The sequence below is a fragment of the Eurosta solidaginis genome, chromosome 1 (assembly GCF_040869045.1).
Source record: "Eurosta solidaginis isolate ZX-2024a chromosome 1, ASM4086904v1, whole genome shotgun sequence".
Lineage (NCBI taxonomy): Eukaryota > Metazoa > Arthropoda > Insecta > Diptera > Tephritidae > Eurosta > Eurosta solidaginis.
Genome location: NC_090319.1, coordinates 78,602,244 through 78,629,258, shown reverse-complemented (window position 1 = coordinate 78,629,258; position 27,015 = coordinate 78,602,244). Strand labels below are relative to the sequence as shown.

Sequence of the window (27,015 nt, the reverse complement as noted above, 5' to 3'; positions counted from 1 at the left end):
CGGAACCATTGTGGTACCACCCTAATATTGAGTTTTTCCTTCTCTTGTTGTCTTAGTTTTTCGTACTTTTTTGTTTGTCTCTGTTTAATCTTGCTTGTGAGGTTGTCCAACAGTATATTTTCACTTTCGTAGAATTTGGTTGAATGGTGAGAATTAAGAGTGTGATCGATTTCTGTTCTCAGTCTATTTGCCTCCCTTCTGTTTTGTCTTAGGAGGTCATGTTTGATACATATTATCATATTTAAAAGCTTCGCCTGCGCTCATTATTATTAACATAACGTAAACGCATAAGGCTATAAAAATTACCAAATAAGTTTTTGCACTTTAAAATATATATATTTGTGATCGGGACAACTCCCTCTTTCATTTGATACCAAATGATACCCCGAACTCGGGGGTTGCTATTCTAAAATTTTCCCAATTGTATTAGCAGAATTTTGAATTTTTGTTTCAGTTTCAGTGAAAAAGAAATAAACGTACTGAAACCGTGCCAAAAAAACAAAATTGCGAAAAAGGGACCAGCGGACCATATGGGGTTGAAAAGGGCCATTTTTTTTACAAATGTACTGAGATGGCAACCTTGTTCTCAAATCCAAGCTTCCACATCAAAACATACACATATAAGTACTTCGCATAGCGGTATCGTTGTGCCATGGTACTTCGACATTACGAAATACATTGTCGCGTTATAAGCCAAAGTATTTTTGCATAAGACCTTTTTGACCACCGCAATACCACAGATTAAGTGTAAAATTTCACAAAAATAATTTTTTTTCGAAAAATCACACCGAATAACAGCAGTCATTGTTTACGAATTTAGAAACAATGAGAATGGCAAATACGAACGTGTATGAAATGTAATGTCAAAACGTATATGCAAATGGTTGTATTTATATGCACGAAAATGGTTTAAAAACGTAGGACGTTGTTATTTTAAAGTTGAAAAAAAAAAAGATAAAAACTGTAATATAAATAAAAAGCTTCTTTTAATAACAAAAAATACGCCTTATATATTCTATTTATACATCAATTGGTAAGGTTTATCTCACTTTAAAATTTAAGCTGAATAATCTAGGTTTTTTTTGAAATTGAGTCGAGAACTGTGCGTTTGAATGTGCGAATTTCACCGATCAGCTGCTAGTTGCGCTACTTGGATTTTGCTATTAAATTCATCAGTTATTTAATTTATGCGTATATTTCATTAGACCAAAACAAACATAAACGACATAATTATCTGATGGCTGGTCAATTGTTTACTAAAAGGTACACCAAGTCTTCTACTGCTCTTCATTTTTGTCCTAAACAGTTGTTTATTTGTTTAAGATGGCCAAGTAGTAAGGATCGTCGCATGCGATTACTTCAGGGTGATGATCACCTCGCCGATTGCGAATTTCTTGTTGGCGATCCAAACGCAGTGCAGAAACCGCGTCTATTTCGTTGTCATAAAATGATCTTGGCCACTGCCTCTGAAGTTTTTGAGCGAATGTTTTACAGTGAATTTGTTGTTGTTGGACCTATACAGGTATCTGATGTCAGCCCCAACAGTTTTGAACGCTTCCTCCGCTATGTTTACATATATGAGATCAATAAATATTTACCAACAGAGGAATTAGGTGAACTATTTTATTTAGCAGATAAATATATGATGCAAGATTTAACAGACGCTATTGTGGAGCATTTGAAAAGCACACACAATTGGACTTCGGGCGATGTATGGCCAATGTATGATTTAGCGTGCCTGCACGAAAATTTGCCATTAATGTTGATATGTTATGAGGTGAGAACTCTGTTGCTTAATTTGTTTTTGTTTTGCAATTGAAACTTTTCTGCATACAAAGAGTTTTCATTTGTTAAAATATAATATATAAAAAAAGCTAACGTTTTACAAGACGGTGCACAACCTAATTTTTATCAAAAATTATCAAAGGTGTTATCAAAAAACCTGTGTTTTTAGAATTCGAAAGCGAAAATAAAAAAATTTAGGACAGTCAAAATTTATAAGCAGAAATCGGTCAAAATGTTCATATGGTTGGTGTATTTTGTAAAATTTTACTGTACGCACACATACACACTAATGCAGAAAAAAAAAATCGAAAATCGGATTCGGAGGTCGAAACGCGTCTTTTGATAAAATTAGGTGGCACAACGTCTTGTAAAAATGTTGCCAAAAAAATTAAATTTGACCCATAAAGCTTCTGAGCCAAAACAAGTAAGGAAGGCTAAGTTCGGGTGTAAAGGAACATTACATACTCAGGTGAGAGCTTTGGAGACAAAATAAGGGAAAATCACCATGTAGGAAAATTAAACTAGGGTAACCCTGGAATGTGTTTGTATGACATGGGTATCAAATAGAAGGTATTAAAGAGTATTTTAAAAGGAAGTGGGCCTTAGTTCTATAGGTGGACGCCTTTTCGAGATATCGCCATAAAGGTGGGCCAGGGGTGACTATAATGTGTTTGTACGATATGGGTATAAAATTAAAGGTATTGATGAGGGCTTTAAAAGGGAGTGGATCTTAGTTCTATAGGTGGACGCTTTTTCGAGATATCGACCAAAATGTGGACCAGGGTGACCCAGAACATCATCTGTCGGGTACCGCTATTTTATTTATATATGGAATACCACCACTATTCCTGCCACTATTCCAAGGGCTTTTGATTTCGCCCTGCAGAACTTTTTCATTTTCTTCTACTTAATATGGTAGGTGTATTTTGTATTTCCAAAGTTTTTTCTAAAGTTATATTTTGCGTCAAAAAAACCAATCCAATCACCATGTTTCATCCCTTTTTTCTTATTTGGTATAGAATATGGCATTTTTTCATTTTTCGAAATTTTCGATATCGAAAAAGTGGGCGTGGTCATAGTCGGATATCGCCCATTCTTAATACCGAGATAAAGTGAGTTCAGATAAGTACGTGAACTAGGTTTAGTAAAGATATATCGATTTTTGCTCAAGTTATCGTATTAACGGCCGAGCGGAAGGACAGACGGCCGACTGTGTATAAAATGACGTGGCTTCAACCGAAAACAGTTATCGTCATAGATGCTATGCCCTTACCAAATTTCACAAGGATTGGTAAATTTTTGTTCGACATATGGCATTAAAAGTATTCTAGACAAACTAAATGAAAAAGGGCGGAGCCACGCCCATTTTGAAATTTTCTTTTATTTTTGTCACACCATAGCATTACTGGAGTTGAATTTTGACATAATTTACTTATATACTGTAAAGACATTCAATTTTTTGTTAAAATTTGACTTGCGGGTTTTGCAAATTTTTATTTAGAACACATATAGTAATAGGAGTAACGTTCCTGCCATGATATCTTCAACGACTGCCAAATTACAGCTTGCAAAACTTTTAAATTACCTTCTCTTAAAAGTGGGCGGTGCCACGCCCATTGTCCAAAATTTCACTAGTTTTCTATTCTGCGTCATAAGTCAACCCACCTGCCAAGTTTCATCGCTTTATCCGTCTTTGGTAATGATTTATCGAACTTTGTCGGTTTTTCGAAATTTCCGATATCGAAAAAGTGGGCGTGGTTATTGTCCGATTTCGTTCATTTTAAATAGAGATCTGAGATGAGTGTCCAGGAACTTACATACCAAATTTCATTAAGATACCTCTAAAATTTACTCAAGTCATCGTGTTCACGGACAGACGGACGGACGGATATGGCTAAATGAATTTCTTTAGGGGGACTCATGTAACCGTATAAATGCCTTATAAAGTGTGTAAACGTATAAATTTATCTAGTGCGTAAACGAGCTGTCAAATTTTGTATGAAAAACCATTTACACAATTTGTATAAATTTACGCGCACATTTCGTTGTGTAAACGCGGTAAACTCAAAGGAATGCAACCTTGCAGACACTACAGCAGGCATTTTCATCAGAAATCTCCAACATCAGCAAGTAAATGCGTTTTAGTTTTGATTTTTCACTTAATCTTGGCATTTTTTAATTTGTATAACAATCAAAAAATTTTTGTTTGGCAATAATACAGCTGATAAACAATCAAGTTTATCAAGAGTATTTCTAGGTGCGTTCATATAACAGCGTGTGTAAGTGGATATAATTTTACACCTTATAAGTTTATATGCTTTCATGAGTCCCCCTTTTTTTTGCCCAGATCATTTTGATATATAGAAGTCTATTACTTTATTCCGTTACGGGGTACCGTTATGCGAACAAAATTAATATACTCTGTGAGCACTGCTCAGCTGAGTATAAAAAAAGTGTCGGAAGAGTAATCTAATTTATGAATTTATTGTTTTTATGCAAAGTGCTATAAATTAAAAAAAAAGGCCAGATTACACTATTATTTATCTCTATCTTATCATACGTTTGATATCAGCGTGAGTAACAGTAGAGACCCATTTGAGAGGCGGCTTTCGGGATTCAAGGGTGTGTTAGGCGAAATACATAGCTTCATAGCTGCAAAGCTTTCGTAATCCAATTGCCAACCTTACCTACCCGATGCTAAACCTGTTACAAATATGTACCAGGCGAGGCTCTGGAAATCTCAAGTTTCTCATGGAATGAGGCGGTGTGGGGTGGGATGGCCTTGAAGGTTCAATGTGGTCATTTTAAATCGTTCCCCAAACGATCGGGCTAGTACTTTAATGGTGCTTGCTGGCAGTGGCGTAACTATACCATCTCGGGCCCGTGGCAAATTCTTTTGATGGAGCCCTATCAATAAAAATAGTCACGTTGTACTCTATTCAATTTTAATAAACTTCGAAATTTTCAGCGTATATTGTCTCTTAGGCAATTAAGAATGATCTGCAGTCCATGCTAGCACAATGCGTATTGGAGATTTCACATTCATCCACAGAAAATAATATCTCAATGCATTAATCGTCTGTTCGCTAGCTTTTCGGTGAAGGAACAACATCGTAAGGGAACTGCATGCATTTACAATGAAATATAAATAACAATTTAATTTAATAAGATATTTATTAAGAAAAATCTTTTTTTCGAGATTTCTGTTCCGCAAAAGTATGTATAACATCATCAAAGTTTAAAGATCGGGCCATACAATTTTCAATTGACCGAATAGTTTAAGTAACGTCCCAAATGTCGACCATTTTGAACATCCACGTCGATGGCACTACGCTACCGACTGTCCTACAACCCAAAATCTTGGGTGTGACGTTTGATCAGGATCTACATTTTGGTGAGCATGTAGCTGAAATTGTATCGAAAATCCAGAGCCGTAATAAAATCCTCAAATCTCTTGCTGGCAGTACTTAGGGAAAAGACAAAGAACCCTGCAAAAATCGTTGGATCATGTTGTCCACTGGAGTACTTACCTTTATACTCCACTGTAATGCAGCAATGGACCAACTCATGTTTCTACACGAACATATTATAAGCCGATCATTGCTCGTTTTAACGATTGTAATAACTACACGATGTTTATTGTACTGTGGGTACTCCATGGATTACTCTGATGTAATGCGGAGCTGGAGTATATGGTCCAGTCCTAGGACATCGCAATGTTAATTGGACCATATTTTTTGTATGAATTTCAGTTAATTTTGGAGCACTCGGTTGGTCCATACCGAGTACTCCATACATGCATGCATGGAGTACTCGCGATTTTTGCAGGGAAAAGCTCATTACCACATACAAAGCAATTGGCCAGCCGATTACATGCTACGCGCCCCCTATATGGTCGCCAAGCCTAAAAACTACTCACTGGAAGAAACTACAGGCCTGCCAAAATACTGATCTCAGAACCGCCACGGGCCGTCTTCTTATGTCCCCAGAACACCACCTACATAATGAGGCGCGAATACTCCCCATCTGGGAGAGAAATGAGATGCTAACCAAACAGTTTCTGTTGAATACCCAGTAACCTGGGCATCCAAACAGACATCTGATTGATGAGCCAACACCGCCCAGGGGCTTAAGCAGTCATCTGTGTGGGAGGTGTTGGTTCATCAAGAGGTTGTTGTTGTTGTAGCGATAATGTTGCTCCCCCAAGGCTTTGGGGAGTGTTATCGATGTGATGGTCCTTTGCCGGATACAGATCCGGTACGCTCCGGTAACACAGCACCATTAAGGTGCTAGCCCCACCATCTCGGGAACGATTTATATGGCCACATTAAACCTTCAGACCATCCCTCCCTCCCCACCCCCAAGTTCCATGAGTAGCTTGGGGTCACCAGAGCCTCGTCTGTTAGTGAAACAGGATTCGCCGCGGATAGGTGAGGTTGACAACTGGGTTTGGAGAAGCTGTGTATTGCGCTCCGTGGTGTGATGCTAGCGTGCTCCGCCTACCACACCGTATGCCCTGGGTTCACACCCCGGGCAAAGCAACATCAACATTTTATAAATAAGGTTTTTCAACTAGAAGAAACATTTTCTCAGCGGGGTCGCCCCTCGGCAGTGTTTGGCAAGCACTCCGGGTGTATTTCTGCCATGAAAAGCTCTCAGTGAAAACTCATCTGCCTTGCAGATGCCGTTCGGAGTCGGCATAAAGCATGTAGGTCCCATCCGGCCCATTTGTAGCGAAAATCAATAGGAGCACGACGCAAATTGGAAGAGAAGCTCGGCCTTAGATCTCTTCGGAGGTTATCGCGCCTTACATTTATTTTTTTTATTTAGTATATTGCGCTGCCAACCTGAAGGGTTGCGCTACACACCCCCTTGAATCTGGTATTTTAGTCGCCTCTTACGACAGGCATACCTACCGCGGGTATATTCAGACCCCCTAACCCGCTGGGTCATTGTATGGCATCTGCAATATGTTTCCAGTCGCCATCACCCTCAATCCAAACATTTTGTATTTCATTAAAAACGGTTTCTGAAGAATTAAAGAATAGGATAGCCATGTACGTTTAAGTTTCACGCCAGACTTGGAAATAATATAGTAATGTTTTTCTAGATCTAACGTCACTATCTTTTAAGAAAGGGCCCTTAGGTTTACAATATTCGTTTTCAATCACGAACCGTTTCACTTGGATCAGTTAGCTCTTTAAAATTACCCCTATCAGCAACATATGGCGAAGATACAATATTGTTCATGCTAAAATATAATTTTCTTTGATTTTTTGCTAGTACATACATTGTTATGGTTGTTTTGGATCTGGATAGTCACTGGTGTTGGCTTGTGCATCTGATAATTCTGGTATACTTTTAGTAAGGTCCAATTCTTCACTTTAAGTCATAATTTTTCAAGTACTGGCTTATTTTAGGAACCTTTTTATTTCTTTCTTCAGTCTCGCTCTTTCGGGTTTCGCTCCCACTTAAAATTTTTTTTTGGAACTAGACATTTTAATATCTAACTTTCACAATCAACTTTTCTTTGCCACCATTTTCATAATCAATAAGGAACAAATACGAAAAATCGTAGATACAAATCAACAATTGTCAAAATAATCGAACAAAGAATACGCCCTCACAAAAATTATCAAATCCGGAATTTCCCTAACATAGTGTTGCTATCAGCAGCGCCATGAAAAAAGTAAAAACAAAATAGGGAATTCCCCGATCGTCAATGCTCACCCGCGCTGCCAACGTACCGCGAAAAAATATTGTAACAAATTTAGGGAAATTCCGCGTATTTGTAACCTTCTGCTAACGATCGAATCGCTAAACTGTTGAATAAATCACTCCAATGTTCAGTATTGCAAACTAGTCTTTATTTAGATTACTTTGGGAGTACTACACAATTATACTTCACTACACAACTAATAGCGTGTTTAAATCAAACTGATTACTGACTCCTCAGCTTGTGCTGCTTTTATACTCTCTGTTGCCTCGTCTGCATATTTCTCCAAAGGTCTAGACGTTTCACCTTCTAGAATATCCTGCTTGGTACATGTATATTTGTAGTTTATGCGTTTCTCGTAGTCATATGCGTGTGTATGCGAGCAACTACTTCGGCTGATGACCACATGTGTGTGTGTGAGAGATCTCTTCGTTGCCTTGTACATAAGTGTTGCTAGCTTTAATGTGTACATGTATATACGGGTGGCTGCTTCATGTTTTTATTGTTGCGTAATTATTTACTAACAGCCCAGTGATGTCAACATTCGCCACAATATGTAGAAAGCAATGGATGAGTTTTATAGTGAATAGATATACATATGTAATTATCGGTATTTTGACGGTCATAAGTACGTAAAATTACTCTTCACGGGTAACGTGTAAAACTCTAAAAATGAATCAACATCTTTTTGTTTTGTTGGGTTGAAATGCTTAACAATTAACTTGAAATGGTATTATGGGTTTTAGTTGTCTGACATTGGATTTTAAGCAGAACTTATAAAAATATACTTTTCAAATAAAATAAAATACTCAGATACAATGTAAAAAAATATTTCTGAGCTCGAGGCCGTAGCATTTTGCCAGTCCTGCCACCCTATTGTTACGCCACTGCTTGCCGGAACGTACCAGATTAATATCATAAAAAGGACCATCGGCATCAATAACACTCCCCAAACCTTAGGGATCGTTTGCAATATAAGGGTGGCTAATTTTTTCCGTAGTATTATTTAGTAGATTTTCTATTAAGTTGTTGGGGTAGTTATTTTTAAATAGAATACTTCTTGTTTTCTTCAGTGAATTCATTATCGCTTAGAAGGTATATTTTTCTTATTAGGCTGGTTGCCGTATTTATTTTTTGTTTCCATGGGTGATTTGAATGGAAATTAATAATTCTACCCGAGGATACAGTCTTTGCATACCAGTTAAGAATCAAGTTTTTATTTCTCCGATGTATTTCCACGTCTAGGAAGGTAATTTTTTTGTTTTGTTCTATTTCATATGTCATCTACATATTTGGCTATGTATTTGACATATGTATATGTCTTTACTTTTTAATTCAGCGAGGCTGTCGTCCAAAATTTTATCCAGTACGATATTTGCAATCATCTATAAAATAAAAATAAGTCGGGCTTTCCTTCCTGACGCTATAACTCGAGAACGCAAGAACCGATTTCCACAGTGGAAAGGACTCGGGCTCCGTGAGGTTTGTAGCAAAGAAAATTCAGGATCGACGCACAGGGTCTCGAGATATAGGCCAAAACGTGGACCCGGGTACCCATAGAATGTGTTTATAGAATATGGATAACAAATGAAAGCTGTTTATGAGTGCTTTAGTAGAGGGTAATTTTCATACTCTTGGGTGACTAGGGTCTCGAGATATAGGCCAAAACGTGGACCCGGGTACCCCTAGAATGTGTTTATAGGATATGGATATCAAATGAAAGCTGTTGAAGAGTGCTTTAGTAGAGCGTAATTTTCATACCCCTGGGTGACTAGGATCTCGAGATATAGGCCAAAACGTGGACCCGGGCACCCCTGGAATGTGTTTATAGAATATGGAAAACAAATGAAAGCTGTTGATGAGTGCTTTAGTAGAGCGTAATTTTCATACCCCTGGGTGACTAGGGTCTCGAGATATAGGCCAAAACGTGGACCCGGGTACCCCTAGAATGTGTTTATAGAATATGGATAACAAATGAAAGATATTGATGAGTGCTTTAGTGGAGGGTAATTTTCATACCCCTGGGTGACTAGGGTCTCGAGATATAGGCCAAAACGTGGAGCCGTATACACCTAGAATGTGTTTTTACATTTATTTGTATTTGTATTTATTAGGCAATTCATCCCAGCACAACAATTTGACAAAAATTATTTTACAGTGCTAGTCGGTAAAAGGCATAAAATAGGAACAATCTAATCTTGAAACTTAAAGCTAATGACTATGGCTAAGAAAAGGTTACAACAAATAATATATTTAATAAATAGTAAATAGATAAATAAAGGAATGATAGAGTACATTTGCTTAGAAGGAATCAGTATTTTAATTGTCTAGGTTATTATAGAAACTTGTTAATTCTTTATTGAAGAGCAGAGCATTGCTTATAAGCCTAAGTCTAGAAGGGAGCGAGTTCCAAAGACGTATGGAATTAATGAAGAACTGGCGATCAGATATTAGCATACGATGTCTGAAGTGGGTAAGGAGAACAGATCTAGACGACTGGAGAAAATTTAGCCTCCGATACAGATAGTCAGGTTCCTTCATATATATTAATTTATGTAGCGTGGTGAGCGTTTTAAGTTTAATAAGGTTATCGAAAGAAATGTTTAGCAACCTGTAAGCATGTTGAGAGACGTGGTCAAGTCTTTTCAACCCATAGACGTATCTAGCAATGTTGTTATACACAACATTAAGTTTCCTATTACATACATAGTCACAATTGGAGTAAACCTCACATCCATAAAGGAGCGTAGGTATTAAGTACGCTTTTGCTATTAGTAGACGAATATGTAACGGAGTAAAATATTGTGTAAGCCAGAGTGTACGAAGCATCCCATACACTTTTCCCACTGTGCGGAAGATGTGATCTTTCCATGTCAGGGTTTTGTTAAAAACTATACCTAGATTTTTTGCCTGGTCAACGTATTCTATAATAGTGTTGTCTAAAATTAAATTTTCCATTCCACTTTTATCTAGTGACCTTCTATGAATGACTATACATTTCGACTTCTTAAGGTTAAGACATAAGCCGTTCATAGAAGCCCACGTACCAATTTGACACAAATCGTAATTTAAGTTATTAATACATGAACTGGTACGATCACTAGGACAGCACATATACAATTGTACGTCGTCAGCATAAATGTGAATATTACAATACTTGAGAACACCAGGCAAATCGTTTATATACAAAACAAATAACAGGGGACCAAGGATTGAGCCTTGTGGGACTCCTCCTAAAACACTGACGAAGTCAGACTTTCTGCTACCAACACTTACTGCCTGAGTTCGGTCGGCCAAATACGATCTGATTAGGGCTGTTGCACAGTTGGAGAAATTAAATAGGTTGTCCAGCTTCTTGCAGAGAACGGTGTGGTCGACCGAGTCAAACGCTTTTGAATGGTCGAGAAGAGTCAGGAAAGCAGTAAAATTTTTGTCAACTTGTTCTCGAATATCCTCTATCACCGATAGGAGCGCCGTTTTACAGCTACGATTTGACCTGAATCCAGACTGGGAATCTGTGAGAAGGTTATTATTCTGCACATAAGTATTTATCTGGCAGTGCAAAATTCGTTCGACGACCTTGGAAAGGAAAGGCAGAATAGCTATAGGCCTATACTCCTTGTTTTGCTTGGGGATTGGGATTACCTTAGCAACTTTCCAACATCTGGGAAATACACAGGACGTCAGCACAGAGTTAACCAAGTAGGTTAAGTGAGGAAGGATTTTAGGAAGAATTATTTTTAAAAATTTCGGACATATACCATTGAACCCCATAGCATTAGACTTTACTGAAAGAATGGCTTGAACGACATCACAATCATCGACACTAGCAAACTCAAGAGGACCAAAATCAACATTAGCGCGAATACAATAATTATCAGCACATATATTGTCAGTTGAGATTGGCAGATTTACAAAATTTATATTTATCTCATTAATGTCTACATCAGGGAGGACAGAAATATCACATTTGGATTTTCCGATACCAATATGTTTAATCGACTTCCAGGTTTCCTTCGAACTCAAAGCAGCACTAAACTTGTTATTATAAAATTTCTGCTTAGCTGACCTAATGGCTTTGTTTGCAGCGATCCTAGCTGTTTTGAAGCAGTTGTGAGCCTCCAGGGTTTTGTATCTTTTCCATCGTGAGTAATCAAGGTTACGCTGGTGAATTAAGTGTTTTAGATTGGCACTAAACCAAGGGGTATTATTGTGTGTAGCAGCTTTGAGTTTCACTGGCACATAGTTGTCGACAAGCCTAATAATATGGTTCTGTAGGAATGATGCCTGATCATCGACCGATGTCAGTGTACGAATCAAGCTCCACTCAACCGACTCCACCGCTGCATTAAGGGAACTGTAATCTATGCTTCTAAAATCACAATATGTAAAGGAACATTGTATGTGTGACGTTTGAAAGTTGTAACTAAGAAATATCAGATCGTGTTTTGAAAAGCATGATGCCGACAATTGATCGTAGTGGAGCAATTTCAGGGGATCATTCACAAAAAATAAATCCAGCAAAGAAGAATTTGAGTCAGTAAAGTGTGTAGGTGAAGTTAAATTGGTGGGAAAAAGTCCAAGAGACTCCATACTTAGCTTTAGAGTTGAGTCGACGAGAAGGTTGGAGTTGAAATCCCCAGCGATGATTATATTATCATAGCTTATAAGTAGAGGCTCGAGAAATTCAATAAAGCCAGAGAAGTCAACTCCACGATTAGGTCTGTATGCACAGCCGATAAGAAGCCTTTCATTATTTACAGAGAACACGTCTACGAACACATATTCGACAAAATCACTTGGACTAGCACTGCAGCAAAGTTTACAGGATAAACTACTTTTAACATATATAGCAACACCACCACCATGACCACGTCTATCAGCCCTGAAAAGTTGATATCATATCATTATGGGTATCAAATTTAAGCTGTTGATGTGTGCTTTAGTACAGAGTAAGTTTTACACCGCTGGGTGACTAGGGTCTCGAGATATAGGCCAAAACATGGACCCGGATACCCCTAGAATGTGTGTGTATTATGGATATCAAATGAAAGCTGTTGATGTGTGCTTTAGTACAGAGTATGTTTTACACCGCTGGGTGACTAGGGTCTCGAGATATAGGCCAAAACATGGACCCGGATACCCCTAGAATGTGTGTGTATTATAGATATCAAATGAAAGCTGTTGCTGAGAGCTTTAAAGTAATTTTCATTGTGATATTCGATTTAGTCGCACCAACCTGGCAAAATTGATAAATATGCATGCGAAGCCGAAATAAAGAAATGAATTAATAATACCCTCATACCTATTTACATACGTCCTGTTTGATTTTCCTGAAATTTGGTATATAAATTTTTCTATATTAGTATTTACTATGCTTTTTTCCGGGAAGTAACCAGAGACGAACTGGGACTGGGATTAGGACTAGGACTGGCACTGAGACTGAGACTCGGAATGGGACTGGAATAAAATACACACCTCCGCCTGGGACTGGCAATAAGATATGAAGAAGAATTAGAAAAACTTGAGAGAAGAGAAAAGAGAGAAGGAGACCGAGAAAGACATAGAATGAGACGAAGACGGAGACAGATGAAGCGGAAAATACGGAGGGAGGAGTGAATACAAAGATTAGGAAAAAGTGTAGAGGGGCGAGGGCAGAGTTAGACGGAAAAAGCTTATTAAAATGTATGCAGATAGATAGTGATAGAAAGAGATACAGAATGAGACAGCGATAGTCGATTAAAAATCAGGTGATCCATTCTATTTGTAATTTTGACGGCTATGTAGAAGTTATCACGCTTGTCTTATCCACAATGTTTGCAATGGTTGGAGATAGTGGGTTGCCCATTGTCATTCCGTAAATTTGTTGATATACAGTTTTATTGTATGTGAAATAATTAGTATCACGCAAGCAGAAATCGAGTATCGCCTGGAATTGTTTCTTATCTATTTTCGTATATTTCTCCAACTTATCCCGTTTTTGCATTATAATGCGTATTGCCAAATGTATTGGTAGTTGGAGTTATTATGTTGAGATCTTCGGATATAATATTTTTTAAGATGATTCCAATGAACTTTAATAGCTTATGGCACATTCGTAGAGGGGCACATCGGTCTAAGTGGTGTATGCGGTTTGTGTATTTTCGGAAGTCCGTACAGTCTTGGTGCGTTAGCAGCCGAGGAAGTCAGTTGGTATTTTGTTTTATATTTTTTACTTTTGGTGTCTGCAGACGTTTTTAGTATGAACTTTTCTTTAGCATTGTTGCTTATTTTCTTCTGAAAAGTGTTGATTTTGGCTGCAATTTCACTTCTTACTGAGTATTTGTCCCTCTCGTCCTCAAAGCTTTGTACGCCTTGTTCCAAGTCTGTAAGCCGTTGTAGTTGTGCTGTTGTACTGATAAAGAAGTAAAAGCCATGGGGAAATCACCAGGTGAAGTAAATAAAAAAGACAGAAGATGTGCGCTACCTGAAACGGTAGGTATGTATGTATTTTCAACGGTCAGAGAGGGTAAAATTTGTACCCGCTTTGAAAAAATAGGTCTAGAAAAATAAATACCATGCTACGAAAGCCATTATAGAAACCGTTTTTTCAGCACATCGATGCCACCTACAGCCAATGCAACAGTACACAGTACCAGTGCGATTTTAAACTACTTTTAGCATCAAATAAACATAAAAAATTCAGTTTGGCCTCTTAAACTGTGCCGCGCAGTAAAACTCAATTGATGCGGCCAAAGTAAACTTACCTCAACTTCAACTGCAGTTGAAACTTTACTGCCTTTTGCGGCACTTAAATGGGTTTCGGGTTCAATGAAAAGTTTTTCAATCACACTTGGAAGTAATCGTAAAACTTTTATATATGCTTCCATTCCTAAAAATCCATTGTAATTTCCATCATCTATTGATTTGTCGTTCAGAGTCGGAAGTAAAACATATGACCTTCTAATATATTACACAAACTTGATCAGAAGATGGCCCAAAAACTCTTGATAGTTGAATTCATGATGTATTACTAATGTTACCAAGTTATGATTTACTAAAATATGTCAGGGGATAGACTAGTCCCGCGGCAGTCCACCTAGAACCAGAAAATGCTGATTCGATGCGAGCGGTATTCATATATTCTAAATTACAATCCAAAACTGTAACATTTCTCTTATCTTAGTGGTCTGATTTTCAGGGCACAATAACAGCAGTGAGTTACGATTGTTTTATAACTATGTTTAGAATGCCATTCATCGATAACTTTCAGTAGCGCTGCATAGGGGAAAATCCTTGGTTGGATATGACGTGATTACAAATAGTTTTAACAAAAACCTGTTTAAATTTCTTTTTAAGAACAAATTAAACGTACATATATAATGCAAACGTCAACAATATGGACGTAATAGTTCAGCACGGCCTTACTATGGAAGCCAACACTGAATATACCCAAATATAGAATCTTTGTAATTAAATCCAGTGAAGGTCCATCGATATTCGCCTAATAGTTTATGTGAAAAAAATATTTTAAAAGTTGATTACACTGGATCACAAATTCCAACTTTTTTTCTGCACCAGAGACGCCATTATGAAATTCCTATGTAAAATCACCCCCGAAATGATTCCGAAAAGCAAGGTTATTTTTAATTCTATGGTAACGTTTTTGAGATATTTACGAATGACCGTTTTTTCAAAAAAAAATAAAAATAAAATAAAATTGGGTCCACTTAATCATATATATCTCAAGAACGAATTGAGCAATTTGCTATAAACTGTGCATACAACCGTTTTTGCTAAGCCCTGCAGATTCAAAGATAACGAACAATCTTTACGGATTTTTTAAATTTTTTTTTTTTAAATATACAAAAATTTGTACTTTGCGAGGAAGGATCTCGAAATTTTTTTATTTTTTTTGCAGATTTTTTTTCGCTCTAAGCTCTGTTTTATTACAAAAAAAAAAGCTTTCATTCAACAAAATCGATGGCCTAATACAAAAGTTATAAGCATTCAAGTAAATATATCCAATTAATACTTAAGTACCCTACTGGTACATATGTGTTAGCATTCGTATATCAGTTAGTTAGCAGGTAGATTTTCGAAGGGTTATTAAATACAATAAACTGTTTGTGTTGTTTTCTCAAACCCAGGTACATTTCAAGCAAGGGCATATTTTTAAGTCAGGTAGTGTTTTCTTTGTAGAACTACGGAACCTTTTTGTCTAGGTAGGCTTGAATTTTTACTTGATCTGAGTATAAATAATAGTACCTGCGCCTTGTTCCTTCATAATATCTGCAAGGCTCGCCGGATACTGCTCAGTTTATAATTGCAGCTTATAACCCGTCATTTACTTAAAAAAATAATATGAATAAAAGGGCGCGAGAGTTTGAGTGTACAAAAGATCCAGATATGTTCTGTTTCATCTGCGGTCAATTTATCGTTAAAATGATGCGACGTGTGTTTTCAAATCCTTTGAAAGTTACATACTATAAGTTTTTCGGAATTAAGCCACCGAATACTGTGTGCACCACATGTCGAGTCGAATTGATTTTTTCGGAAACCGGAACAAAAAGGTGCATTGTAAAAATTAGGAATTTGCTCCCTTTTAATGCATAGCTGACTAATTTCTGAAACTATTTATTTAGGCGACATATGAAATTTATTACACCAATGAAGTGGAGGTAACCAACTTGCCATCCAACGGACTGCTATATTTGTACTACAAAAGTACTTGGGGTTGGAAAGTCAAGAAAAGTAACCTATGCGAGCGTATCTACAGTGTCATTACCAGAACTAAATTCAACGGAAGCTACATTGCCATAATAAAATTTAACTTTAGTTCCGGCTCCAGTTTCATTGGCAAAAGCAGTATCTGATTACGCGGTATCATGTTGTACTGGATTTCAAACGGAAAACGAAAGAAACTCTTTGTCACAAGCACAACTCAATGATTGGATAAGGGATTTGGAATTGTCAAAGGAAAAGGTCGAACTACACGCCTCTCGTATGCAACAATTTAAATTTGTTTCATCAGATGTTAAGGCAACATATTATAGAACTCGTCACGAACAATTTTCCAAATACAATACGAAGGAGGACAGTGTTTGGTACTGCAAAGACATTGCTGGTCTATTCAAACAGTTTGGTGAACCATATGATTCACAAGAGTAGGGATTGTTCATAGAAGGCAATAAATTAAGTTTAAGGGCCGTATTATTGCATATTGGCAACCAAAAGCCATCTACGCCGATCGCGCATGCAGTAAATACGAAGGAAACATATGAGATAATGCAAAAATTGCTCAAATTAATCAAATACGAAGAACATGATTGGAAAATATGTGCCGATCTTAAAGTCGTTGGAATGCTATGTGGTCTACAAAGTGGATATATTCGTCAAGACCACTTCATCATAAAGGATTGGCCAGAACGAATCGAGTTTCAAGTTGGGGTGGATAACATAAAATACTCCCCACTTATAAAGAAGGAAAAAATAATTCTACCTCGGCTCCACATCAAGCTCGGCCTTATCAAAAACTGTGTCAAGGCTTTGGACAAAGAAGGCGAAGCTTTTCATCATTTGAAGACAATCTTTCTAGAGATTTCAGAAGCAAAAATAAAGGAAGGAATTTTTGTGGGACCGCAAATAAGGAAAATGATGACCAATAACCATTTCAAAGAACTATTGTCACCAGTAGAGGCAGCAGCGTGGGATTCTTTTGAAAGGTCGTTACTTATTTTTTAGGCAATCACAAAAGTCCTAACTACGAGATGATAGTGAACGACTTAATCAAAAACTATGCGGAAATGAGTAAATAAAAAAACATATTTAAGACCGTTTTCTCAGTTAACTTTAAAACCTATCTGCCCGATAAACAAAAAATTTTTATGAAAATTTTTAAATTTACATGATAATATATAGCCCTAAATCTGAATTCATCATCCAGTTCCGAACAAAGAAGAAGGAGAAAAACGTAAACAAAAAATTTGTTCTAAATTGAAAGATAAATCCAGCCTAAGAAAATTATATACTAATGTGTACTTTTTTATTTTCTTTCAGGAGTAAATATGTATTTAAAATTTCATTTTCTACACTCCAATTTACATTTTTTCCCGCAAAATCTTGGCGACGAAAGTGACGAGCATGGCGAAAGGTTTCACCAGCAAATGAAAATTATTGAAGTCGATATCAAGGATTCTGGGATGTCGCTATGATGGGTGACCACTGTTGGTTTCTCATAAGAGAAACCGATCCTAATCTAAATAAGCGTCAAAACAAGACACAACTTTTTCAATAATAAAATAAGATCATAGAGTTCAAACAGAATCATATGTACATATGCTATTATTTGTAGGGTACTTAAATTTTACTATATGGATATATTTATTTGAATGCTTATAACTTTTGTATTAGTTAATCGATTTTGTTGAATGAAAGCTTATTTTTTTTTTTGTAATAAAACAGAGCTTAGAAAGAAAAAAAATCTGCAAAAAATAAAAAGTTGTCGAGATCCTTCCTCGCAAAGTACACATTTTTTTATATGTTTACAAAAAAAATTTTAAAAATCCGTAATGATTGTTCGTTATCTTTGAATCTGCAGGGCCTAGGAAAAAGTGTTGTATGCACAGTTTTTATACCTTTTAAAAGATTCAAACCGTTTTGGAATTGCTCAACTCATTCTTGAGATATATATGATTAAGTGGACCCAATTTTTTTTTTTTTAATTCGTAAATATCTCGTAAAATAACCTTCATTTTCGGAATCAGGTGGTGATTTTACATAGGAATTTCAAAATGGCGTCTCTGGTGCATTTTAGATGTAAACCAGTGTAATTTTACTCCTTAAAAATACAAAAAACAACACTTTTTCGGGGACAACATTAGTGAAAATTTTTTAGATAGCTGGTTATTCCACCATGGTAAAAGTATGCCGTCAACTGTCTTGCTCCAAATTCTCCTTTGTTCTGTCCTTTGGTAATCTGAAAATTCCACCAATGTTGTCTCCGAAAAAGTGTTATTTTTTGTTTTTTTGTATTTTTAGGAGTAAAATATTCTAATTTTAGTACTTTTTCACATAACCTATTAGGTGAATATCGATGGACCCTTAGTGGATTTGAGTACAGAGATTCATCATTTGGGTATCTTCGGTGTTGGCTTCCATATATAACGCCGTGCCAAACTATTACGTTGGTTCATTTTGGTGACGTTTCCAATAAATATATATGGGGTATTCCATCCCATTTCGACCAATTTTGAACCCGACCCCTTTAGAATTGGCTGAAAGTTTTTCTTCTTTTTCTAGCTTACGAAAGACGTTTTTCAGAAGTTTTTAAAATTTTTTCATGCAAATCAAAAAAAGTTATGAATTTAAAAAAAAACACCGTTTTTGTTTTCAAAATGCTATAACTTTTTCAAAAATTGACCGTTTGGGATTTTTTTTTTTAAATATGTTTTAAATGTACTTTTCGGAAAAAATACAAAAAAAATTTTTAAGTTTTTTTTTCCAATTAAATAAAAAAAAAATTCTCGGCCCACTCCGGGATTAGTGGGGATGATTGCAGAATTGATTGAAGTTTTTTATGAGAAAAAAAAAAATCTCGAAAAATCTCGAAAAACTGAAAAATTACAAAAAAAAAAAACTTTAAAAATTTTTTTGAATTTTTTCCGAAAAGTACATTTAAAAACAAATTAAAAAAAAAGATCCCAAACGGTAAATTTTTGAAAAAGTTATAGCATTTTGAAAACAAAAACGGTGTTTTTTTTAAATTCATAACTTTTTTTGATTTGCATGAAAAAATTTTAAAAACTTCTGAAAAACGTCTTTCGTAAGCTAGAAAAAGAAGAAAAACTTTCAGCCAATTCTAAAGGCGTCGGGTTCAAAATTGGTCGAAATGGGATGGAATACCCCATATACAGCCCGATTCTAAATATTCCCTCGGAATTTTGTTCTAGCGGACTTTTTATTACCGCGGAAAAATTCCTCCAATTTTTTTCTCCTAGGGAAAACAATAATTGGCGAATAGGAATTTCGAATTTTCGAAGTCAGCTGTTTTGCCAAATGAAATTTCGTTGCGCATTTCTTATTTTGTTTAAAAAATTTAAAAGTTTAATTCCTTTTGCGAAAAATTGTCTCCCCATTTCCTCTTACAATAAAACTTGATAAGTGAAATATCATTGATTCAAAACTATTTTTTGCTAAGTTATAGCTTATTATTCTAGTCTACGACCCTTTTAAACTTCTTTTATATCTAAGTTGCCGTGGTCTTTAACCGATCCCATCCATTTTTACTAGAAATATTGTCTGCTATAAGGAAAATATGTGTACACAATTTTATTACGATCCGTTAATTTTTATTCGAGTTATGGCTCCCGAAACATAGAAAATTGCTTAGTCACAAAATGGGCGGTGCCACGCCCATTTTTTTAAATTTGAAGTTTTTCCTATTTATTGTTATAAATCCACTTGGGAAATGAAATAGCATTGATATAAAGCTCTTTTTACAAAGATATAGCTTATTTTAATCGTCTACGATTTTTTTAAAAATCTTTTATATAAAAGTGGGCGTGGTCCTTAACCGATTTCGTTAATTTTTCTTCAAAGCATTCCTTATAATAAAGGCAACCTACCTCTCTGCCGAATTTTGTTACAATAGGTTTAACCATTTTTGATTTATGATTAATAATATTTGTAAAATTGATTTTATCAGAAGTGGGCGGTGCCACGCCCATTTTGAAAATTTTTTTAAACTTTGTATCAAGAGTCTCAATATCAGTCCACATGTCAAATTTCAACATTCTAGGTGTATTATTTACTAAATAATCAGGTTTTTTGTGTTTTCCAAAATGTTATATATATAAAAAGTGGGCTCATTTTCAATACCAATCTATTCTGGGTCCATGTAAGGTTGTGTACCAAATTTGGTGAAGATATCTCAATATTTACACAAGTTATCCTGTTAACGGACGGACATGTCTCAATCAAATTTTTTTTCGACACTGATGATTTTGATATATGGAAGTGTATATCTATCTCGATTCCTTTATACCTGTACAACCAACCGTTATCCAATCAAAGTAAATATACTCTCTGTGCAAAGCACCAGAAATGGTAGAGAAATCTCCCTCTCACTCACATTCATAATACCTGCTTTTCTCCCATAACCGGTTTCCGCTTTTTCGAACATTATTCAGAATAGGAGGAAAAGGAGAATTGAAAAAACTCACAAGGAATTTTTATTTAGAACACGAGGAATGGGAGAAGGGAAAAAACTCACACGGAATTTTTGTTTAGAATTGGGCTGATAATTTTATTCCAAACAAAATTAAAAAAGTCTCTAAAAACATACTACTTGTATTCACGTTATATCCAACCAAGGCCAGCGCTACCGAAGACTTTCGAGGAATGTTTTTGTCATTCCTACAACAAGAGCACCAAAATTGTCGCTTATATCTTTTTTTATGTAAAAACTTTGCTAAAAAAGTGGCATTCTTAATATACAAACAAATTTAATTTTGTCCCAAAGCTCAGCACCCAAAAATTTAGAAGGATGTTACCGCCATGGATTGTCATTTAGAATTGATGACCGCTGCTCACATCGGATCAACATCTTTTGGTACTAGGCCGACTGTAGCTGGTCTAGGCTCCCTTACATATTTTGATAAATAATAACTTGATAACATTTGCCATACATAATGAACTCAACTGTAAAGAGTTTTTACATTGAATAACTTTTTGACTTTATGGAGCGACATTCCGAAGTTGGACGAGGCTGGCCGCAGTTCGGATGCAGCCAAAATAGGTGAAATTATGCGAACGTGAGTCGATTTGATACTAATCACTACTCCTGGGAATCCTGTTTTAGAGTAGGATACATTTTTTGCTGTTTGGGTTTTAATCCATTTCGCACAAATATGCTCCTCAAAAATATCTAAAACCAGTCCAACACCAAAATCATTTCCACAGCATTTTTGATAGCTGCCATCAGCAAGGAATCTGTGTGGCGCATAATTTTAAAATAGGGGTAAAGCCTTCCCTCGAACGAGTTTGCGGAAATGGTCCTTAAGTAACTTATAACGAAGAAAACTAGTAAAATATTGCTAGCATTCTTGCTATACAAGGAAATATTTTCGGGACACCGGTTTCTCATATGCCTGAAAGGGTTTAAAATACGGTCATAAGGTGCACGTGTCACTTAACCTATGTGAACTTAATACCAAAATTCAACTGTACAAATATAGAAACGAGAAATTAAGTACAGTTAAATTTTCCATTGAAAAAGAGTAGCAAAATATTTTGAACAAATACACGCTAATTTCATTTCGATGGAATAAACATGGCAACCTTGAGTTTGTTATTTTGGTAAATCACAATCAGTTTGTTTAACTGATTTTGAATGCGTATTAAGTAACTTATAACGAAAAAAACTAGTAAAATATTGCTAGCATTCTTGCTATACAAGGAAATATTTTCGGGACCCCGGTGTCTCATATGCCTGAAAGGATTTAAAATACTGTGACTAATATTGCCATCCCTAAGCTGTTTCTAAGTAAATGCACCACAACAAAAACATTAAAGCAAGGTACATAAACACATTAATCATTATTTACCCACATACATTCAAGGCAACAAAGAGATAGCTCACACACAGATATTGTTAGTCATCAGTCAAAGTAGTACTCACATATACACATGCATCTGGCTATGCGAAAGACTATAAACTACAAATACACATGTACATATATGGATGGTAACCATGCATGAATTTCGAGAAGTTACTAGACCTTAGGAGAAATCGGTGGACGAGACAACAGAGAGTATAAAAGCAGCGAAAGCTGAGGAATCAGTAATCAGTTTGATTAAAGCACGCTATCAGTTGCGAAGTGAAGTGTAATTGCGAAGTACTTTCAAAGTAGTCTAATAACGAACATTTTGTAATACTGAATATTGGAGTATTTTATTCAACAGTTTAGCGATACGAGCGTAAGCAGAAGGTTGCAAATAAGCCGAATTTCCCCGAAATACGTTACAATAAGGTCATAAGGTACACGTGTCACTTAACTATGTGAACTTAATACCAAAATTCAACTGTACAAATATAGAAACGAACAATTAAGTACAATTAAATTTTCCGTTGAAAAATAATAGCAAAATATTTTGAACAAATACACGCTAATTTCATTTCGATGGAATACACATGACAACCTTGAGTTTGTTATTTTGGTAGATCAACATCTGTTTATTTAACTGATTTTGAATGTGTATTAATTGTGTTTAGTAATGAGCAAAATGCTTCCTTTCAAATCTGCAAAATAACTTCATTTGAAGCTCATCATTTGTCACTTGAACATTTTCTTACTTGGTGCTTGGTAGTTCCAAGGGATTGGAATGATCACGCGATTTTTTTTCGTATTCGCTACTTATCAATCACCAACAATTTTGCCACTATAAAATAGATTTCAAATAATATACATATATATATAATACACCATAAATATTTAGAAACCCACATTAAGAAATATTTTTAATTACCCTGCCTCTGGCAAGCCAAATGGATTGCTGCGATATCTCAAAATTTTCCTTTTGACCTTCCCGCAACTTCTTCCAATAACATAAATGCTACAACTACTGATGCCATTTTGATGTCAATAAATTTGTTTATTTCTGTTTAGATGCACAAAACAATTATTTTATAAAATTTTGCCAAAAAATTAACATAAAAATTGCCGGTGCACCGATAACACTGTAAAACAGCTGATCCGAACATCGCTTTTATTTACATTCGAAGAGAGCAAAACCAATACGGTTTTATGACACCAATTTAAATCAATATTGGTTTGTAATTCCGACAAAACGCAAAACCGACTTGGATTCCATGACAGCCCTGAATATCCGTTTTGCTTTTAAAACCAAATCACTTTTGCAAATGCTTAAATTTCCGCCACAAAGTGATCAGCTGTTAATTTATCTGTCTTAGGTTGGCAGCATCATGGGCCACACCAATTCAACTTCAACCAAAGAGGATAAATATAATAAGAGACATCACTCGTTACTTTGCATAATGTTTTTGGTTAGGGTAATCGCAGGTTTTTTTGGGCGAGATGTTCATAAATGTCTTTATACATTTTCGGGGGGTATTTGTGTTTATTTTTCCGACTGTATTTAATTAATTAATTAATTATCTTTCCAAAAATCACATTTGCATAAGGTGCCTACACGACATGGATAAATGCGAGACAATTAAAAATGTCCCTAATAGAAAACATTATGCATCAATTTTTTTTAATTTCCAGCGAGTTACTCGCCACTCGTAGCAGACTGGCTCTTATTATATTTATCCTCTTTGGTAGTGCCAAACAGGAGTTGAGTTGTCTTAAAGTTGAGTTGTTTTAACTACAACCCAATTAAGTTGAGTTGTTAACCGTAATAGGGGCATAAAATCATCTTATTGGTAGTGCTTTAGTTGTTGATGAGAACATAGTGTACAAGTACAAGTGTGTTGACTTATCTGTCAAACATTCTGACAGCCACTCGCTGGATTCGGAATGACAGCGAATTCAAAATGGATACCATTACCGAATGCGCCGAATGATTAAAAAATTGAAAAAGTCGATACGATTGGTAGTCAAAAATGTTGTCGTTGAGACCAAAAATGCGACTCTAGACCTGAGATTTCCATCAGGTGAGCGAGGCTGTTTGTAGTTTTGACGTTTATCGCTTAGTGAACACACTTGTATAGGTACACTATGGATGAGAAATCAATGAGGTAGGACGTATGCACGCATGTTTGTTAACACACAAAAAGTAATTCGTAAATATGTCATATAATTACTACTTTATTGCTTGAGTCTAAGGAAAACATTGAAACAAAATAAATTGTTAACATTAAACCATGAAAACATTCTGCACATGAGCGTTTGCAAATATCTTTTCGCAAATAAACAATAGCCTCATATGTTGCTACTCTGCTTGTTCAGCGACAACGAAAGAGAATAATAATACGTGTGAAGTGGCGCCAATAATTATTCAACTAAATGGTGACCCCTGTTTTAATGGCTCCCGTATAAAGCTAATTATTTGCGTACCCCTATTTTTTTAAGGCGAGTAAAAACTTCACCCTTCTCACTGTTGAAAATACATCCCTACCATTGCAGATAGTGTACATCTTCTGTCTCTTTCTCTTTACTTCACCTTTCGATTCCACCATGCCAGAAGGCAGTATCCAGTCAGAATCCCATTCATGAGCCTACAGTCCTATCTTGTTAATGATAAGAGCAACTTTGTTAATCTCCGGTTATAAGACTTGGACATGACACTTTCCTGCCCCGCGCTAAGGTCCACTCCTTTCCTTCTTGGTCGATCATGTGCCACCCTCGCCTTCTCTTAATCTCGCTCAACCTTATTGGGATGTACACTGTGCAAGTTTCGAGCTTTTAGTTAGCTCATCCCCCTTTTGTTGTTGTTGTTGTTGTTGTAGCGATTAGGTTACTCCCCGAAGGCTTTGGGGAGTGTTATCGATGTGATGGTCCTTTGTCGGATACAGATCCGATACGCTCCGGTAACAGCACCATTAAGGTGCTGGCCCGACCATCTCGGGAACGATTTATATGGCCACATTAAACCTTCAGGCCATCCCTCCCTCCCCACCCCCAAGTTCCCTGAAGAGCTTGGGGTCGCCAGAGCCTCGTCTGTTAGTGAAACGGGATTCGCCGCTCGAAGGTGAGGTTGACAATTGGGTTGGAGAAGCTATATATTGCGCTACACAACCCCTTGAATCCCCCTTTTCATTTCCATCTATTCCCATATGTCCTGGGACCCAATATAGATATACGCTTCGCCCTGTCCTGATTCTATCCAGGGATTGCTTAGGCTAGACGTTGTGCTATGCGATATTATTGCCTTAATAACTGCTTGGTTTAGGATTTGTTCTTCTACTACTTTTGTTACGGCTACTACTGCCTCCTGAAAAACACTATTGTGATCTTGTAGGATCTGATTATATCCGAATCAGCAAAGTATACCGCAGACCCTACTCCTTCCATTACTTTGGAATCGTCGGTGCACACGTGTATCGCACATCGCGATAAAGGCACTTCCGTAGGTTTTGGGGAGTGCTATCGTTGTTGGTGGTCCTTTGTCGGTCCTTTGCTTGCAGGTTTGCCAAGTATCCACCTCTATTGTGGGCTCTAAGAGTCCTTTCGAAGAGCATGTATGCATTTAGGTAGTCTGTTCGAACAAAGCTTTAACATAAGCTTTAAGTTCAAAAGTGGACTAATCATCAACACAATCTAATTAAGCATTAGATTATATGTATATTAACCTGGGTCGATTTGCATGGACGAAAGTTAACCGATATCGCGCCATTGATTTTTCGATAGGATTTGTGCTCAGGGGAAAAAAGTTCCACTACGCATACCCAAAAAAATAATTTTCGAGCCTGCGAAAAAAAAATGGCGAAAGGGTAAATTTTTCGACCAAAACACTCTCCAAAACCCTGTTGTAAAAACGTGGGCGATAACAGTTTTTTGAAAAAAAAAAAATATTTCTTGGGTTTTGGGGAGTGTTTTGATCGAAAAATTTACCCTTTCGCCATTTTTTTTTTTGCAGGCTCGAAAATAATTTTTTTTGGTAGGCGTAGTGGAACTTTTTTTCCTTAGCCCAAACCTATCAAAAAATCGATGGCGCGATATCGGTTAATAAATCGACCCAGTCTAATGTATATAGTACATATGAAGCTATAACCCCCTAAATAGAATATAAATAATTTTCTTTTTATTTCTTTGTACATAGGAAATTAACAAATATGGTGAACAATTATTTTCTGTTGGTTCATTTTATCGAGTTAATCCCCATCATTTGAAACGTCTTGTGATATTACTGGGACAACAAACTCATATATCAACCAAAGTAATTTTGCAACATCTTGAGGAATATGGGCGTCGTAATCAGTTGCATGAAAAACGCGATTCAGAAGAGTTTTTGAAATTGGTAGAAGCTGCTTGTAAACTGGATTTTAATAAATTATCGAAATATGATTTTGATCACGGTCCAGCTGTATCATATTTGTTTAATAACAAATAACAGGATATGATGTAAATATTGAACTACTAACTCTAGCAAAAGGCGAGGGTCCATCGCACATAGACACTAGCACGACGCTTTCTCTAAATTGAGTTGAAACAGCCGAGAACTACGAGAACAACGAGAAACTTGCATAAAAGCAACATCCAGCAGAATTTTACAGTAGAACGAAAAAACTCAATTGGATGACAACTTTGAAATATTAAAATGTATTGAAAACAGACCTGTTAAATAATGATTACTAATGGTAATATTTAGCCGTTCCATTGATTATTTTCTTTAAACGCCATTTAATGATTACTTGCCATTATTTTATATTTTTAATGATAACTTTCCTATTGATTAAAAAAATAATCAAAAAAAAATCATGATTTTTTACGATTATTGAAAAAAATCAAAAGTAATCAAAAATCAAAAAAAAAATAATCAAAAGTAATTAATTGCACTGTGCTACACTG

At 36.1% G+C, this 27,015-nt stretch overlaps 1 protein-coding gene across 4 annotated transcripts in view; it reads left to right on the top strand.

The window, feature by feature from the left end:
• The first annotated feature begins 639 nt into the window (after positions 1-639).
• The window catches only part of LOC137235748 (BTB/POZ domain-containing protein 3-like), a 44,708-nt gene continuing 18,332 nt past the window's right edge, over positions 640-27,015 (top strand). For 2 of the 4 annotated variants that reach the window (XR_010948040.1, XR_010948037.1), the window contains exons 1-4: positions 640-1,033; positions 1,094-1,263; positions 1,324-1,777; positions 26,267-26,804. Coding sequence is in view for 1 of the 4 variants with exons in the window: in XM_067758612.1 (XP_067614713.1) it covers positions 1,238-1,263; positions 1,324-1,777; positions 26,267-26,557 (771 nt within the window). In the remaining 3 variants the exon portion in view is untranslated. Of the gene's footprint in view, positions 1,034-1,093; positions 1,264-1,306; positions 1,778-26,266; positions 26,815-27,015 lie in introns of those variants that run through there. The other 2 variants (XR_010948042.1, XM_067758612.1) reach the window with 2 other exon arrangements.